The sequence below is a fragment of the Gouania willdenowi genome, chromosome 22 (assembly GCF_900634775.1).
Source record: "Gouania willdenowi chromosome 22, fGouWil2.1, whole genome shotgun sequence".
In the NCBI taxonomy this organism is placed as follows: Eukaryota; Metazoa; Chordata; class Actinopteri; order Blenniiformes; family Gobiesocidae; genus Gouania; species Gouania willdenowi.
In genome coordinates, this window is record NC_041065.1 from 16,346,471 (window position 1) to 16,364,239 (window position 17,769).

The 17,769-nt window shown below is 37.1% G+C and overlaps 2 protein-coding genes across 7 annotated transcripts in view; both read right to left on the reverse strand.

Annotated features, from left to right (window-relative positions):
* klc1a (kinesin light chain 1a) overlaps positions 1 to 12,247 on the reverse strand; it is a 32,670-nt gene extending 20,423 nt beyond the window's left edge. For all 6 annotated transcript variants that reach the window (XM_028437312.1, XM_028437313.1, XM_028437311.1 and 3 more), the window contains exons 1-4: positions 11,775 to 12,247; positions 3,677 to 3,944; positions 2,129 to 2,359; positions 798 to 876 (exon numbers count right to left, since the gene is read on the reverse strand). In XM_028437312.1, the coding sequence (XP_028293113.1) occupies positions 798 to 876; positions 2,129 to 2,359; positions 3,677 to 3,943 (577 nt within the window). In that variant the 5' untranslated portion in view covers position 3,944; positions 11,775 to 12,247. The remainder of the gene's footprint in view (positions 1 to 797; positions 877 to 2,128; positions 2,360 to 3,676; positions 3,945 to 11,774) is intronic.
* A 1,513-nt stretch (positions 12,248 to 13,760) lies between these two features.
* coa8 (cytochrome c oxidase assembly factor 8) lies at positions 13,761 to 17,358 on the reverse strand. The gene is made up of 5 exons (XM_028437317.1): positions 17,181 to 17,358; positions 16,669 to 16,866; positions 14,838 to 14,901; positions 14,041 to 14,131; positions 13,761 to 13,902 (listed from the first exon to the last, which is right to left on the reverse strand). The coding sequence occupies exons 1-5, from the start codon at positions 17,301 to 17,303 to the stop codon at positions 13,788 to 13,790; spliced, it is 591 nt and encodes a 196-aa protein (XP_028293118.1). The 5' UTR covers positions 17,304 to 17,358; the 3' UTR covers positions 13,761 to 13,787.
* Between the last annotated feature and the right edge of the window lie 411 nt (positions 17,359 to 17,769).

A 17,769-nucleotide genomic window follows, 5' to 3' on the forward strand; every position in this document is an offset into this window, starting at 1 on the left:
GATCGTTTTCTCTATCCATCGCGACACTCTCAATAGTCCACTTAGGGTATACACATGCTCTGGTCGAGTATGCGCTGCTGTGAACTTCAGCATCAACTCTGTGGCGCCATTTTCTGTCTTGTAAACTCCTTTCCTCTCCCTCCGAGCTCTGCCCATAACAGGTAATCTCTCATCCAAAGGTGCTCTGCTGCCACCTACATGTCACCAGTTGGTCACTACACCATTGTACAAGTTAGATATTCACCGGAGAGCTTCGTCACACTGTGTCCTAGCAACCCCAGCTGAAAAACACAATTCACATCTATAAAAGTGAATGGCACTTCACGTTACTAAACCAATTCTCGCCTATAGACGTGAACGGCACTCAATGAGTTAAGGGCCTTAAATTTCCCACAATTGATTTATCAACTTTTAATACTTTTTAAGACCCCGCAGACACCCTGTAAACTGATCAGTTTAAGGGTTGCACCAGTTGGTATTGTGAATATGTTATCCAATGACTGATTAGATCCACAGATGTTTTGAAGAATAAACATTGATGCATATGTGTTATCTGAGGTGTTCTTTGAGTATCGTATATACTGGCTGACAGCATTAAAACCTAACGTTTGCTATGATGTGTCACCAGTTATATTGATCGATAGCTGAACTGATACAGCCAATTGTTAAAACTGCTCTTGGTATAAAAGCTTCTTCCCTCTCAGTGCTGTGAGTGTGTTGTTTTCCTCATTCATTTTAGTGACTTTGAGACACATGTAACTTAAATAAAGATGAGATGATGGATGAGAAACACTTACTGCCTGGTGTCTGATCATCCTGGTCGTCTGGGAAAAGATCGTCCAGAGACTCTTTGCTGGAGTCCGATTCCTTTTCCTCCTGAGGAAGATTACAAAAGAAACTGATAACCAAAAACAAAAGAGCTGCAGTGCACATGAAGCTTCACAGTAAAGGTTCTCAACTCGTGGGTCACAAGAGTTTCTCTGGGAAAAGTGCTGAGCTTTGACTGCATGGAGCAATCTTACTGATAGGTGTCACAGCTTGACTAGTGGCGATGTTATCTTGTGACTTATTGTAACAATTGATTGTGTAAAAAATAAAAAAATGAATACATAAATAAAATTGTGACTGTACAAATGGTTCAGGTAAATGTAAACATTGCTTCTGTTGTATGTATGACTATTGAACCGGTTTCCCTTAACATGGAAAGATAAACAACATGACACACAACACCATACTGTACACAAAAAGAAAGAATAACACCAAGTACTACAAAGCTGGACAAGTATATCCAGGATATCTCTCCACCTAAGCAAACATTCTCCGACAGAGATCCTCTGTCCTATGAAGCAGGATATAAATACGTTGACTTAACATAAGGGATTTCAGCCTGGCAACGTGCACGCTCACAGGAAAAGGGTGGAGATGGCAGTGTCAGACCAATCGCAAACACAGAGAAAACGGGTAGACTTACATCACAATTACAGAATAATTATTTGAAAATATGAAGAATTGGAGTACAGTATACATCGAATAAATCCCGGAAGTTAGAGTGATAAGAGGAAATGCAACTTTGTAGTACAGGTCCCGAAAGTAGATAAAAATACAACAATACTGAAAAAAATGACTCCAAAAAAAGAAATAAATGACTACAAAAATACATGAAATGACTTAAAAATACATTAGAGAACTCCAAAATAAAAAAAAAATGACCACAAAGATATGCAAAACCACAACATACACAAAACATCAAAGACACAAAAAAACAAGAAAAACACACAACATGACAAAAACTAAATAATTACTCTAAAAACATCAGATCAACAAAAATACAAAAACATTAAAAAAAACACACACAAAAAACACAAAACACCCACACTTTTATTTGTAATTGGCCGTATTAGAGGGTTTAAAACCATTAGTGGATCTGATGCCACAGCCCCGCCTCTACAGCGTTTAGAAGGAATATGAAACAGCTGCTGCCCAGACTGTTAGAAAAAGTCTTGAAAGATATAAAAAAAAAACATTTTAATTTTTCCAGCTAAACAGCTGCATGTTAAATGTGCCTTTCTGGATGAATGTTCTTGTTATTCTTTAAATGTCTGTAACTCTTGACAGATAAGACACTCACCGAGGGGGAGAGGTCCTCGTCGTACTTCTTCAGCTGGTTCATGAACTCCAGGTGTTTCTTCTCCTCCTCCAGCTGGGCCACGCTCTGCTCGCTCTTCTGCAGCTTCTGCTGCGTCCCGGCCAGCTCGTCCCTCAGCCACTGGTTCTCCTGGCAGAGTCGGCGCACCTGAGCGCGCAGTTTCTGCTTCTCTGACTCCACCGATGTCAGGTGGCTGGACAGCGCCATCATCACCTGGGTGTGAGAGGAAGATGAGCATGTATCAGACAGGATGGTGGGTGCACAAGTTCTACTACAGACGAATAGAACAGAAGGTAAGATTACGTTAGCCTTTAATAGCATACTGTATGCAGACCAGGTGAAAAAAAAAAAAAGTTAAGGTAAAGATGAAACTTTATTTATCGCCGTGGGAGAACAGCAGCTTCACAGAGCATGAAAGATACGGACACGTCAGAGGTTTAAAGAGTACTGATACATCCTACTCAAGTAGAAGTACGGTTACTTTCACTCCAACATCTATTTTGGTAATAAATCTTACCACGGTGTATAAACTTAAAATCTTGCACAACTGGGATTTGATTTATTTTCCACAATAAAGGAATCTTTATGAAATGAGAGGTTTGTCAAAATGTACAATTATTTTTTAAATAAAATAACACCAATTAATTTAATTCAAAATAAAAAAGGAAGTGTCTCCTAGTACGTAATATGTATTCATATAGCGGCATTCTATCCGTACGAAAGATGACGTTACCGGAAGTCACATGACTATTACGTGCGGTTAGGGCTAGTTAGTCTGTAATGTAGGTTAGGGTTAGTTAGTTCGTAACGTAGTTGACGTATTCACACAAATGGAAGTACAAGAGCGAAGCATCTCATTGGCAAGTTTAGGTCACGTGTTGCACCTATCACTTTACCTAAACTGGTCAATGAGGGGCCAGTTTAGGTCACGTGATAAGTCATATGCACCTATCACGTGACCTAAATTGGCCATTGAACGGCGTTGTGTACAGATAGAATGCCGGTATATGGATACGTATTGACAGCCACTGCTTATAAGAAATGATCAGGCTCTAAGTATAGCTACATTATATGAACTCAAACACTGAGAAAATAACGGGCATTCAATTAAGTGTTGGTGCTGTGCATTACGTTTAATCTGGTTGGTCGGCTATGATGTGATGCATTTGATTGTTGTCTGGTTATTTCATTTTTGTAGTTTCACAATGTACATTGATCATTTTAAAACAAAAAATAATAATTTACTCAGTAACAGTTGGGTGAAGAAATGTAAGTAATTACTTTACTTCTTTTAAAACGTACTTAAGTACAAGTAAAATCACTGATTTACAAATATACTCAAAAAAGTACCCATGAAAGCAACTTAACTACAAAAACGTGAGTACTTGTAATCTAGTACTTTCACCTCTGGAACACATAAAAATGACAAATACATCATATCTTATACTTGAGAATTACACACATTTACACTATAGACTGTTTTGCACTGATCTACAGCTAGAGCAGGATTGAATATAAGTGATTGGATACCTGTGCCTCACTCAGTCCCAGCTCCAGCATCTCCAGGGACTTGTGGATCATGGTGGTCTTCTCCTCCACAGGGACGCCCTCCTCGCCCTGCTTCAGGCAGCGCAGCGTTCCCAGCAGGCCCTCCAGGATAGAGTGGTGCTCCTGCTTCAGGGCCTCCAGCCCCTGAATCACCTGCCGGGTCCTGGAGATGATCTCCTCCTGGGACATCTTGTCCCCAGAGTCCTCCTCCTCCTTCACACAGAGCACGGTGGACATGTCCTCACGCATCCTGCAGGAATGAATTAAAACAGGTTCAGTCGATGCATATTTAACTTGTGCTTCCTTAGGTTTGCATATACAACATAATGCATGAATCTGCAGCAATGCAGCAACCTACAACTAAGATTTCCTCTGGTTTTCTCTTTAGATCCTTCCTGGTAGGTATCCACGATAATTATCAAACGAAAGTTAGAAGTTTTGGAATTTTAGTTGACAATTTAAACCAATAAGTTATCTAATTATGTAAAAATCTTCAGTTTCCTATCCTGAAAAGCCCCCATTAAAATCACAATGTTAGGAAGGAATATGAAACAGCCACAGCACAGACTGTCAAAAAAAAGCCCTGAAAGATGTGGAGAAGACACTTTTCAGCTAAACATCTGCATGATAAATTTGATGTTTGTACTTTAGTCATTTCACACTACCGGTCAAAAGTTTTAGAACACCACACTTTCTTCCAGTATTTAACTGAAAATGATTCAGTTTATTGTGTCATTGCACTCTGAAATGAAAGCATAGATCAAAAAAGCAATTTGAGTTGAAAAAGAAACCATGGAATCCATGTATAGACAAAAATGTATTCTAAACTTTTGACTCATTGGAGTACAGTGTTAGGCACTGCTTTTATGCAGACAGAGGGGGTTGGAAGTAACCAAGAAAAGTTGGAGCACCTGTAGGAATTAGTAGCACCAGCTTTCAAGGCTGATTCAGCCTTCATTGCTGCAGAACAGCTTTAAATTATTAATCCATTTAGTGTTCCCTGAAAAAGGCCTATTTCAATAATTATTTTTCAGTTTTGGGTAGGGCTGGGCAAAAAAATTATTTAATCAATTAATCAAATTTGTAGATTTTAATTTTGCAAATTCAAGTAAAAAAAAAAAAAAAAAAATTCCCACCACAGTGTTTTCGGACTTTTCCGATGTAAGCCGATGTGAGTAGGTTATATGTGCCACAGGCATTTTCAATGTTTTAGTCACACTATGCTGAGACGCTAAAGGAAGAGTTTTTTTAATTGTAATGTTATGTTATATAATATGTAGTTATCAGATTTCTTAATCAGAAAATTTAAGCTACTGTGAAGGCGCTGTTGCACTTTAGCTTAAACCTGGGGTAAAGCTGGAAATTGTTGAACGACAGAGCCTCATTCTTTAAAAAATCTGAGATTTTTATTTTCGGCAAAATCGCCCAGCCCTAGTTTTGGGTAACCAAGCCTTTTTTTGTTTTTTACCTCTGGCTGTTCAGTGCTTACCTTTGTATCATTTCAACCTATTCATTGGACTTGCACGACTTGCATGAATTGTAATAAATAACTGGAAAAAATGAGGGTGTTCTAAACGGATTTTTTGTTTTGATTCCATAAAAAGTTTATCAAAAAACTTGCAGTTGTGTTGTTTTGACAGATTAGCTGTATCACCTTAACTGCAAATATCATTCTTTACATCCTATTTTCAACCATGCCTGACTGTCGTTTGCTAGCACACACACGTACGCACACACACACACATACACACACATGTACACACACTCTTAAGAGGATTACAACTGAGCGCTTCAGCTGTGCTGGAAGTGAGAAGGCTATTAAATCTTAGTCAGCACACACAGCTCAAACTGCTCACTGACAAACAAACAAGCTTGATTGAATGTTACTGTATATCTGTTTCTACAACACACACACATTAAATCAGTCTGTGTGCCTCATCCTTCACATTTCTGAGGGCAGGATTAAAAAAAAGGAGGTGTGAACAGCCTTAAGGGATGACGAGGCCGAAGGAGGAAGAGCTGCAGATCGCTCCATGTGTCTCAGCAACTGGGCCAACAGCCAATCAGCTGACAGGAAAGCAGGAAGTGAGAAAGGAAACAGCAGTGCTTTTATTTTATTTTTTGACACTATGCGTATTCTTTCTGAACACCAACAAAGTACAAAAAATAAATGTACAATCGTGAACCAAATCATCCATGAGACACATTAACATGTAGCCGTTTTACTCAGGTTTGGGAAACATCTCATGTACGTCTTTTTCTGACTTTTTATTTTTTTCATATTCCTTCCAAACACTTTTCAACCATTTTATGGTGTTTTTCTATGTAAAGGACAAGGAAACTTGATGATGTTTTGTCTTCTCTGGGAATCTTTGTCTTCCACCTATTGCAGATGGTAAATATTTAGTTTTATGTTTTGTTGTAAATCTGTTTTTTTTTTGTTTTTTTTGCATTTCTGCTAATTTTTGTAATTTTGGTGTTTTGGGAATTGTTTTGAGTATTTGTGGGTTTTTTTGTTGTCATTATGCTTCGTTCTTGAGTCTATTTGTGGTACTTTTATGTCATTTTTTTGTATTATCTTGTGTGTCATGTTGTGCATCTTTTCAGGTGAGGGATGAGGAAACTTGAAGATGAATCTTTGCGTTCCACGTATAATATTGCAGATAGTCAATGTGCTTTTTCCTCTGAGACTAGGAAGGAACTCTTTACCAGCAAGCTGGCTCACATGTTTGGGTTAGCTTAGCATGTAGCGACCACATCAACATGTTCAGGTCAGTATAAGCATTATTAAGTCTGTGGTCAGAGTACAGATTGGTTATTGTAGATGTTTTTGTCTCTAGCTTAACTAGTATTAGGGCTGGGGGAAAAAAAATCGATTTAATCGATTTATCGAGTTTGTAGATTAAAACGATTTTTATTTTGAAAATTTGAGAAAGTTTTGAAAAAGTTTTTAATTTTTTTTTTTATTCCAACCACAATTTCTTGTGGTTAGGGTTAGGGTTATTTGTTCATCCTTTGAGTAGTGTGTGCCACGGGCATGTTTCACTTTTTATTCACACTATGCAGAGATGCTAAAGGAAGAGTTTATTTTTTTTTTTTAATTGTAATATGTTATAAAATCTGTAGTTATCTGATTTCTTAATCAGGAAATTTAAGCTACTGTGAAGGCGCTGTTGCACTTTTGCTTAAACCTGGGTTAAAGCTTGAAATTGTTGAATGACAGAGCCTCATTTACTTTTTATTTTGGGATTGTTCTATGCATTTTAACTCTTGAGGACAATCACAGCAATAAAGATGCACTTTTGACAATATATCTGATGTGTGCAGTCATTTTTCAGTGCATTAAAAAAAAATTGAAAATCGAATCAAAACTCAAATTAAAAAAAAATAAAAATCGGAGTAGTACTGTAGTCACAGCGGCTGTTGATGTGTGTCTAATAAAGTGGGCGGTGAATGTAATGTAATCTAAGGAACAGATGGAGCTAATAGAGAAGTGAAAGTGACCACATGAGCTTTTCTTCCTGTTCAGAGCCATTTATGGGAGGCAAAAAACAAAGAAGTGAAAAGTGTGAAAATAGTGTGAATTTCATTCTTACCACTATTTCTAAGTAAGTAAATTATTATTTATAAACCGCTTTTCGCAAATACAAATCACAAAGTGCTGTACAAAACAAAGGTGAATTTAAAACAACAGGAGCAACAACATAAAAGGATAACAAAAGTTAAAAATCCAAAGTCTTCCAAATTCTAGTGTTTTTTTCACCAAACAAGGAGTACAGTGATTTGCTTGATATCATATTTGTTCTAGTTTGTTCCCAATATTCCCCGTGATATCGGAAAAAAGTAAAAACACTTCTCACAATGCAAAGCGCAAAAATGTCAACAAACCAAGTTTTAAGTGTCAATTTGAAACTTTGACATTTTTATAAATGATCATTTTACAAATGATCTTTGCTTTATTAATCAATGAGGCCTAATACCCTATACATTTATCTAATAAAAAATTATCATAGGTAGCAGCTTTAATAGTTCAGGAGGAACTATATAGAAATATTTGAAAGCAATTTGTTCAGGAGTCAAACCATTAAAAGCTTAGAAAAGTAATATTAAACACTTTTTGTGAATAGTGACAGTTTTGTTCCACTAAGATGTTAAACTCTTTATTTAACTTTGGGAAAGCTTTGGCTCAGCGTAATATGAGCATGCGCGCTGAATGAACGGTGTGATCAAAATGACTGGATAATCCTGAACTGGTTTAAATGTATCCCCTCATTCCTCTCCTGTATCTTCTGAAGCAGAATTTTGTTTTTTAAACTTGGATCAAACTGAGTGCTTGTACCGTTGGTGTTACAATGAATCAATGATCATAACTAACATTGAAAAACTCAAAATAAATGCATATCTGTGATCTGACCTGTGTTTGTATTGTGACTGCACAACAGGTTCTTCTGACAATTGTAAACACTGTGTGACAATCTTTTTACCGCCCTGACATATCATGTCACCAGTTGTAATGCTCACCACTTAAACTGTTACACCCAACTCATTAACTGCTCTTTGTATGAGGGATTTCTTTCATAACATCGTCACACCTGGAGCACGAACACAACCTTCCTCCTCGGTGGTTCCAGCATGATGTTTGCCTCCATCAGCAGAAAAACTGCTTCTGTAGTTATCATCAGGATACTATGTGTGTGCACAATGAATGAACAGCGTGATCTGAGACGCACGGTCATCAAAACGACTGTTAGACATTCCAAATGTGTCTCCTCATTAGGGATTTTTTTTTATTTTAAGTTCTTGGCACATGGCATGTTAAAGCCAATGTTTTGAGTGTAAAATATGCCAATAAAATATATTTCCTACATAATGTTCTCATGAAAATGTACAAATTTAAAGATTAGTCGTTTCTTAAGTCATAAATTTAAAAAAATCGCAATAATCGCCTTATACTTTAAAGAGTTTCTGAGAAATCTATATTTATATATCATTCTTTTGAAATGCAAAAAAATACCTAACTAGTCTTTTACTATGGTCTACTGCTGGTGGTCATTCATATACATTAATGTATATAAGTCCCTCCTTCATCCTATAGAACTCTATACAAAGGGAAACGATTGCCGTGATCGCCCAGCCATTAGGGTTCGACTTCCTGTTTTTGAGACTGTCAATCAAAGTGAATGCTGAACTGTGCACGGAAACAAGGCCGTGCGTCACAACAGCAAACAGGTAAATATGATTTTGGCTCTTACCTGATCCATAGACCTATATCAATGTGACCCGATGCGACCTTGTTATGTTCCGCGATGTGCGTGCAGAAAAGTAGAGGCGTGGCTTCTGGTAGATTGGCAGAGGCAGTGGAGCTATTTAGTGCGGGAAATCGAGACGTTTTTCAGAAACTCCGGATGTCAGCTCTAATATTGGGATACATCATATCGTATCGTGACCTACAGTATGTATCGGGATAAGAATCGTATCGCCAGATGCCAGGCAATACACACCCCTACTTTTATTGTGTTGTGAATGTGAAATGAAACACGTGGTTCAGGTAACCGTAAACACTGCGTGAGAACATAAAACAGTCACCAGTTGAAATGGTCACCAGCCAAACACCTGAACAGCTGAACATCCCCTCCCCACCTGTTCATCCTGTTGTTTCCCCTCATCAGCTGAAAATCTGCCCGTTGTTATCGTCTCTGAATGTAGACATTTTAAGACGATGCTGGAGGTCAAACACAGGAATGTTAAGTATGACAGATTCACATGGCATTAGTGCAAACCTGACACGTTATCTAAAGAGTTCTTTCTGTGAGCAAATCACCAGCACTGAAGGTTTTTTTGGATTCCTGGGAGCGAGAATGGACATGATATTACTGCGATGACTGGAAGTGTTTGAGACGCTCTGACCCAAAGAGACAGCACCGCTTCTATCTCACGGCAGAGGAAACATCCTCATCCTTCACTGATTTAGGTTTAAATGTGTAAAATAAAGAGTCTCCTTTGGAATGTCTCACATCTTAAAAGCGTTTAAGTATATAACCTGTTTAAATTGTCTCCTACAGTGATGCGTTGAAAGCAATATTTCACTACTTTAATAAACAGTCTATGCAGTGGCCGTTTCCTATTCCTTTTAAACAATATGATGTTATCTTTCTAGGTGAGGGATAAGGAAACTTGAAGATGACTATTTGAGTTCTGTGTGTTGCAGGTGGGAATAAGCTGTTATCAGGTCAACTTTTACAATCAAATTGTCTAATAAGGTGACAGTCGACACTGTTTTGTGTCTTTTTTTATTCATTTTTGTCTCATGTCAGGTTTTCTCTCATAATTTTGTTGACATTTTGGGTGTTTTTGAAATAGTTTTCCAGATTTTTGCAAAGCATATATTGGTGGATTATTATTTTTGGTGTTTGTTGAAGTTTTTTTTTTTTTTAAAAGTGTTTTTGTCGTTTGGCCTTTTCGCATTACAGCAACCCCAAAACCAAGTGTTGCTCCATTTAATACCATCAGCAAATATGCAAAATTGGCCCTTTCAAATTTGTTATTCCAAAGTACGGAAACATTCAAAGTTGCGTGTCTGGTCCAATAAGACCCGTCCCACTCTGACCACAGCTGGTCATGTGAGAGATAACCGTGTCCTGTCGTTGATATTCACAGCAAGCTGTGGAGCGTGAAAGCTGCCTGTGTTTGAGAAGACGGGACAGTGATCTCAGTGTGAAACTCACAGCTGGGACAGCCTGAATGCTTCAGATTTTAGACTTAGACACACACACACACACACACACACCCACGAGTGTCTGAAAGCGTCACCTGTCAGGCTGCTGCTGTATTCAGAGTTAAACACCCAAAGCATCTGCTCTGACTACCTGAAGATCTCCCTCTGGAGCAGGTTGTTGTTGTTGTTGTCACACTGATCCCTCGAGGATCTCCAAGTGCCTGATGTGTAAATACGGCTGTTTTGTTGCTGCACTTTTCTTCTTAATGGAGTATTTTTAAGGTGTGACAGCTTTTGATGCTGTGGCACAGCTATGAGCCTAAGAAGGCATGATAATTATTGGTTGAAGAGCTTATTGCATAGGTCTTTTTTTTTTTAAATAGATGAAACCACTTGAACCAAGGACTGGGCGATATATTAAAGACCAAAAAATCACAATATTTTTTCTCATAATGGCGATATACAATATAAATCTTGATAATTTTATTTCAAATAAAGTCTTACCAGAAAGTCAATTCTGGGTTAAATTTGCTGACAGGCGCAGATGCAAGGTTTTACAAGGAAACGTTCAAACATTGGGGACAAATAAAGTTATTAATTCCAACAAGTTTAGCTTCTTTCTGAAATTTTATATACTTTGATCTCGTGAAATGTTTTGATCGTCAACTGTCAGTCCTCCTCAGAGGCATCTGCTGATCGCTTTAATGTGTCCTTATGAACTCTTTCTCATAAGAACTCAAAGGGGAAAATAAGTTATTGATTAATCTTTACAGTTAATCGGATACATGTTAGATGAGTCTTCTTCAATGATAATTTAGCTTGTAGATTTATTCATTTGACATAGATCAATTCTTTATACGTTTTTCATCAAAAGAGAGGAAAAGTTTAAGCAAGCACGTGTTTACCATTTATTACTGTCAAGTGAAATAATAGTTTATTATCATGTACAGGCAATAGAAGTTATCTGAATGCATGTGAAGATGATGTTATGGATCTGTGAGGATGGTTATTATAACCTTATACACAAGGCAAATTTATAACAAAAAAAAAAACGTATTTTATGCTAGTGTGTGGACACGGCCTTTGCAGCTTTCTCGGATTAACCAGAAGAACCAGTTGTCCCAAACCTCGCTGTCAAACAGGCCAACTGCGGCTAACAGTGATCAGGTGCTGACACCGTCTAATTCCTGATCATCAGGTAAACACCGGCCACAGACATTACCAAGTGCTTTTAAAACGGTAGTTCCATTTCAAAATTGTTCAAAAATAAGACCCAGTTAAACGTGACAATTCATAACTTCAACTGAAAAAAAGCTACTTATTTGAAAAGACGTGTTTCCAGAAAATAGACGGAGCCATCCTCACCGTTCTCCTGGACCTCCGCCGCTGATACAGCCGAAGAATAACGCTCCTTCTCTCGCTTTAAATCAAGCCTTTTTTGCGTTAAAAAGCACCTTCTCTTGAAAATGTCACTCTTTTCAAATATCTAAAAAACTATAAAACTAGTAATAAAAAAACAATATATCCAGGGTGTTTCAGATTTCAAGGAGAGGGTTTCTGCTAGAGCGTCACCGCATAGAGAGTTTATGTTGACAGGCTAGCAGCATCGCTAGCCCGGCGGACTCTCTATCAGACACAAGCCGGGCTTAGTGGGAGTCGTGCGGGTAGGCAACCCGCCCGATCCCCGCTGTCGTCATGACGAGCAGCTACGATAAATTACGCCTGAGAGCGGCTCAGAAACGGTTGAAAATGGTGCCCATGTGGATGACAGCTCTTCACGCTGTCACCGCTTGTCCGGGTGCATGGATGGATCGCTGAATGACTGAGTGGGGCGTGGAGATAGTGTTAGCCGGCCCCCCTTCTCCCTGCCCCGGCTACGGTGATGTCATCCCCCGCTTATTAAAGGGGAAGCCACAGTCCACACGTATTCCACAAATGATGCGATAATAATTCTTTCTTTCTTATTATAGACTTTATATTTTGTTAAGCGCACTGGGATGACTTTGTTGTAATTTGTGCTATATAAATAAAGTTCAATTTAATTGAACTGATAATGTAAATGTGCTCGGATTTTCTGCATCAAGGATCACAAAATGGTCGAAGTTTGGGATTTAAACTAAAAAAGAAAAATGGGGTGACCATTTAAATGTAAAGAACTCCGTTTTTACTGTGGAGAAAAACAATCCCACTGCAAACCCTAATGATAACATTAAAAAATCATACTTGTGAAAAGAAGTCCTATTTATAAGATGTATTTATTATTATTTTTTAAATCAGGGTTATCAGAGAAAACACAGCTGAATTATTATTTTTTTTAAATCCTTAAAAATAGTCATATATATATATATATATATATAGTAATATATATTAATATTAATATATATATTAATCATCACTACAATCAAGTTATATTAATGAAGGCAAATGTCAATGTTAAGATAAAAATTGCAATCATGTAATAAAGCCATAATTACATGAAAAAAGGTCATAACTATGAGATTAAATAATAAAATAAAATCATAGGACCAAAAATAATTAGCCTACATAGCATAAGTTATGAATATTGTTATTTTAGCCATCACCTTAAAAAAATGAACTTCAGTCAATATTCAACATAAGTCAATAATATATGAAATAAATACCTTAGATTTTGGACAATTTTAACTTAATACAATGTGAACTAATACAAGTTTGATCATATACTGTGGCTAACACAGGATTAAAGAAAGCCTTTAGCTTCAGACTTTCTGTTTAACATGTAAAAGTCTGGAAGGAGGGAATTTACATGTAGAATGTAAAGAAAACAAAGAAAAGGCAAATACAAGGAGTGGTTAAACACACACATTAAATTAGTGTCCTATTGTCTTAATAGATAATCTGTAATAAGGTTATGTTAAACTATAGTTGATTTTGTTTGTCATTCCATTTTTTGATCACATTTATTTTTACTAATATTGTTGTTTATGCTTCAGGGAAAAATGCATTTTCAAACTATTGTCTTGAATATAATTAGGCTTTTAACCGTTTTGCCCAATGCATGTATTTATAAATCTAAAAATGTATTTCCCTTTTTTTCTTCATAGAAGTTATTTAAGCAACCTCCTTGCAAGCTAAATAAATTATAGTTTAAATGTATATAAAAACATTAAATAAATAAAATATTTATCATAAAATCATACACTTTTTTTGGTAATGTAAACAATTATTTGGTACCAGGATTTTAAACAAAATGTTTTTTTATATGAAATATATATTTTATTTTAATATTTAGGAATAAAAATGTAGTTTGAAATTGATATTGAGCGTATTGGTTAGTAACTCAGCTGTGGCTGCTGTGAATAAAGCACAGAGTCGGCTGGTGGTGTATCTTTATTTACTTCAGCTTTTGCTGCTCTTTGTGCGTCTGTGTCTGTCACTAATCGTCCTCCATATGTTGCTCAGAGTGACTCTGCCCATGAGCAACGTGATGGTGAAGTTACGTCGGTACCATTCCCTGCAGACAACAAACAAAAGAGTTTAAAGGTGGGAACCCGTGGTTTTTGATGAACCTAAACGTCCTGCAAGGATATTTGGCGTGCGTTAAGTGTAACCACGGAAACAACAGTCGTCGCAGGAGACGTCAGCAGCTCACCTGTTGTAATCGGCGTGTCGTTTTCTGTTTCTATCCAAAAAGCTTTTATAGAAGAAAGCCATTTCCTCGCTGTTCAGGGTGCGCCGACGACCTGAGGACACACGCACACGCACGCACACACACACACACACACAGCTGTTTACCAGAATGGAAAAACATATCCTACACATCTGTCAGAAAAGGTTTTTTTTTTTTTTTTTACAGTTGGCAGCTGTTTTGTGTATTTTTTGAGTCACTTTATGTTTTGATGTCATATTGTGTGTCTATGTTGTCATTGTGTGTCTTTAACATCATTTTGTGTATTTTTGTTGTCATTGTGTCTATCATCATTTTGTGTATTTCTGTTGTCATTTTGTGTATTTTTGTTGTAATCTTGTGTGTCTTTATCATCATTTTGTGTATTTCTGTTGTATTTTTGTTGCAATTTTGTGTGTCTTTATCATCATTTTGTGTATTTCTGTTGTGATTTTGTGTATTTTTGTTGCAATTTTGTGTGTCTTTATCATCATTTTGTGTATTTCTGTTGTGATTTTGTGTATTTTTGTTGCAATTTTGTGTGTCTTTATCATCATTTTGTGTATTTCTGTTGTGATTTTGTGTATTTCTGTTGTAATCTTGTGAGTCTTTATCATCACTTTGTGTATTTTTGTTGTAATCTTGTGTGTTTTTGTTGTCGTTTAGCCATTTCGACATGTTCTGTGCCTGTTTCGTTTCATTTATATAAAATAACTAAGAAAATATCAGTGTGATTTGGAACAGTTAATGATGAACAGTTGGATAGTTGTAGGCGTCCTCACCAGCCTCGTCTCTCAGTGTCAAACCTTTGGCCTTCAGCTGGGAGACGATGAACTCTTCTTTATCCTGCACCAAACATCAAAAGAGAAGTTTTCCATCTTTAAATTCTGTTTCTAACTCAAAACACTCAGAATGCCTTCGGCAACCCACAACAAAAAAAAAAAAAAAGCTCACAGCCAGTGTATAGCACATTAGACACAAGTGTAACTGTCGGTCATTTAAAAAGGTTTAATCTTCACAGAAGTATTGAGGGGTGGAGCACCGTGAAAACTGAAATAACAAAGACGATTCACAGTTCGACACAAATTACCATATAAAATGTCACACAAACGATTTAAACCACTCATAAGCATTAAATAAACAATATTTACCGTGTTCGCCTGATGACCAACAGAAAAAAGGGAGCAAAAATAGGACAGCGAGTGTATATTTTCCGTGCTGAAACCCGCGTAAACTCTGAGTCCTTTCCGGTAAACTTCCGTCGCACAATTACATCACTCCCAATAAACTTTAATAACAGGACAAATATCACAAATAAAATAATACATTGACATTAAATGACTACCAAAGCAAACATTCTATAATAGTGTGCAAAATTAAATAATATGACAACTGTAATAAAATCGACTTCTCATGTTGTCATGGCAACTTAAACAGACTGACAGCGTCAGCTACAACAAGTTATTACTCACTTACGCATTATACACACATCAGGGCTTTCAAACTCATTTTCTCACACTTCTACATGGAACTGATACTGAGGCATCTACAATATCTGAGCAATAATCAACACATATCAGTCCCTGGAAGAACTTCACTTCAAAACTCCTCAATTCTGTGTCCAATGTTTGTGTGATTTGGAGAAAATCTGTGAGACTAAGAGAATTTGCACGACTTTAGAAAAACAATTTTCACTTTTGATAATTTGTGTTTAAAAATAACTGCAGCTATGACATAAGCAGAGGAAAGTAGCGCACCCCTGTAAATACTGTGTGGACTTTCATTAAATTAGTGATTTTGGATGATTGGTGATTTTTTTTTAACTTATTACTGAAGACTGAATTTTCTAAAGCAGAGGTAGGCAACTTTTATCACATTCATGTCAGTATTTAGAATAGTGAGCGATATGAGCATCAATACAGGAAAGAAGAAAAAGTTTTTATAGTCATTTTGCGTGTTTTTCTCTCATTCTGTGTATGTTTGTTGTTGTCTTGCTCGTTGTGAGGCGTTTTGTGCATTTCTGTTGTCTTTTTGTGTATTTTTCCGGTAAAAATATGGTTTTTTTTGGAGTCATATTGTGTATTTGTGCTGCCATTTAGCCTTTTTTTTTTTTTTGAGTAATTTTTGTTTCTTTCTGTTGTTAGTACAGTGTGAGTTTGTGGAGTCATTCTTTGTGTTTTCTTGTTTTTCTGGCGTACTTTTGTTGTCATTTTCTGTAGTTTTGTATATTTTTCAGAGTCATTGTGTGTATTACTGTTGTTTTGTTCATTCGTGTAGTAGTTTTGTGTGTTTTTTGGAGTCTTTTGTTTTTCTCTTGTCTTTTACTGTATTTTCTTGCAATTTTGTAATTATTTGTGTTTTTTTTAATTTATTCTTAATCTTGTTTGTATATTTTTCTGTCATTTTGAACATTAACTTTGGGGGCCGCATAAAATTAGACTGAGGGCCGAATGTGGAAGATGTTTAGCTGCTGCTGAACATCTGCTGTAGACCTCAATGGCACTGACTGACCATACTGAACACCTTTCAAACAGCTGCTAAATATCTCGCAAACATCTGCTGAACACCCATCAAACATCTGTGAACGTGTGGCGTGGACCTGGGCTCACTGACCCTGCTGAAGGTGAGGTTCTGCGTGCTCCAGAAGCGATGGTTCCAATCCTCTGTGTCCTGCCTGAGGTTCCTGAGGCGTTTCTCCAGCTCGGACTCATCCTGGGACTCTCTGTAGACGATGGGCCTGAGGTTGGACAGCAGACTGGGGGGGCCGATCCAGTCGTGAGTGGAGCTGGGAGCCGGTCTGGAGGTAGAATTCTAGGAGGTAGTAGATCAGGAATCAGACTTTCCCTTTGGCCGACAGCAGCACAACTCCTGCCGATTAGTAGTGACTAGTTTGCTGAAAACCTCTCCCCAGAGCAACACTTAAAGCGCTCAGAAAGCAGTCATTAATGAAAATGGACACCATTGTGTTTCACTGCAAAAATGAACAATTATCCCACCTTTGAAGTCTAATATCAACATTGCCCTTGAATATTGACTAGTTTGCAAAAACCTCTTTCAATGGCATGAGATGAGAAGAATGCAATTTATATGTATTTCCATTGCATATATTCATATAACGCACACACCTGCCGAGGTGTGCTGCTCTCCGCTGAGCTCTTCAGTCTGCTGAAGTTAAAGTACGCGGCCGCTGCAGAGACCGCCGACCTCCTCTTACCACCAATCAGGGAGAAGTACAGCGAGACGGTCATTTTCACCCGGAAACAAACAGAGCAACACCAACGGACACGTGACTCCTCCGTCACAGAGTTTAGACACGTGATCACGGTACATGTGACGTGTGCTTGCTCGAATAACACTTCGGCACATCCCGCTTTTTGAAAAAGATTTTTTTTTTTGTATTGCATATGCGGGACAATTGGATTAAACTCGATATATGAAGATGTAAATAAATATTATAAAAACGTAAATGTACATTTTATGAAGTATTTATTTATTCACAACAACAGATAAAGCTTCATTTAAAAAACACTGGACAAGAAACAGTGACATTATAAAGAAGTTAATTGCATTGAATTTATTTATTTATTTATTAAACAAATGTCCAATTATTTATATTTTTAGAAAGGAAATACTACATTATAAAACATGTGTCACAAAATGTCAACTTTAGTGCAAAAAATACTGACAAGCTAAAAAATAATTTAAAAAGCTGGT

Coding starts and splice junctions, on each gene's coding strand:
- coa8 (XM_028437317.1), bottom strand. CDS start 17,303: ATGACCGTCTCGCTGTACTTCTCCCTGATTGGTGGTAAGAGGAGGTCG. Junction 16,867..17,180: donor AGAGCAGCACACCTCGGCAG/GTGTGTGCGTTA, acceptor ACTACCTCCTAG/AATTCTACCTCCAGACCGGC. Junction 14,902..16,668: donor AGAACCTCACCTTCAGCAGG/GTCAGTGAGCCC, acceptor TGTTTGGTGCAG/GATAAAGAAGAGTTCATCGT.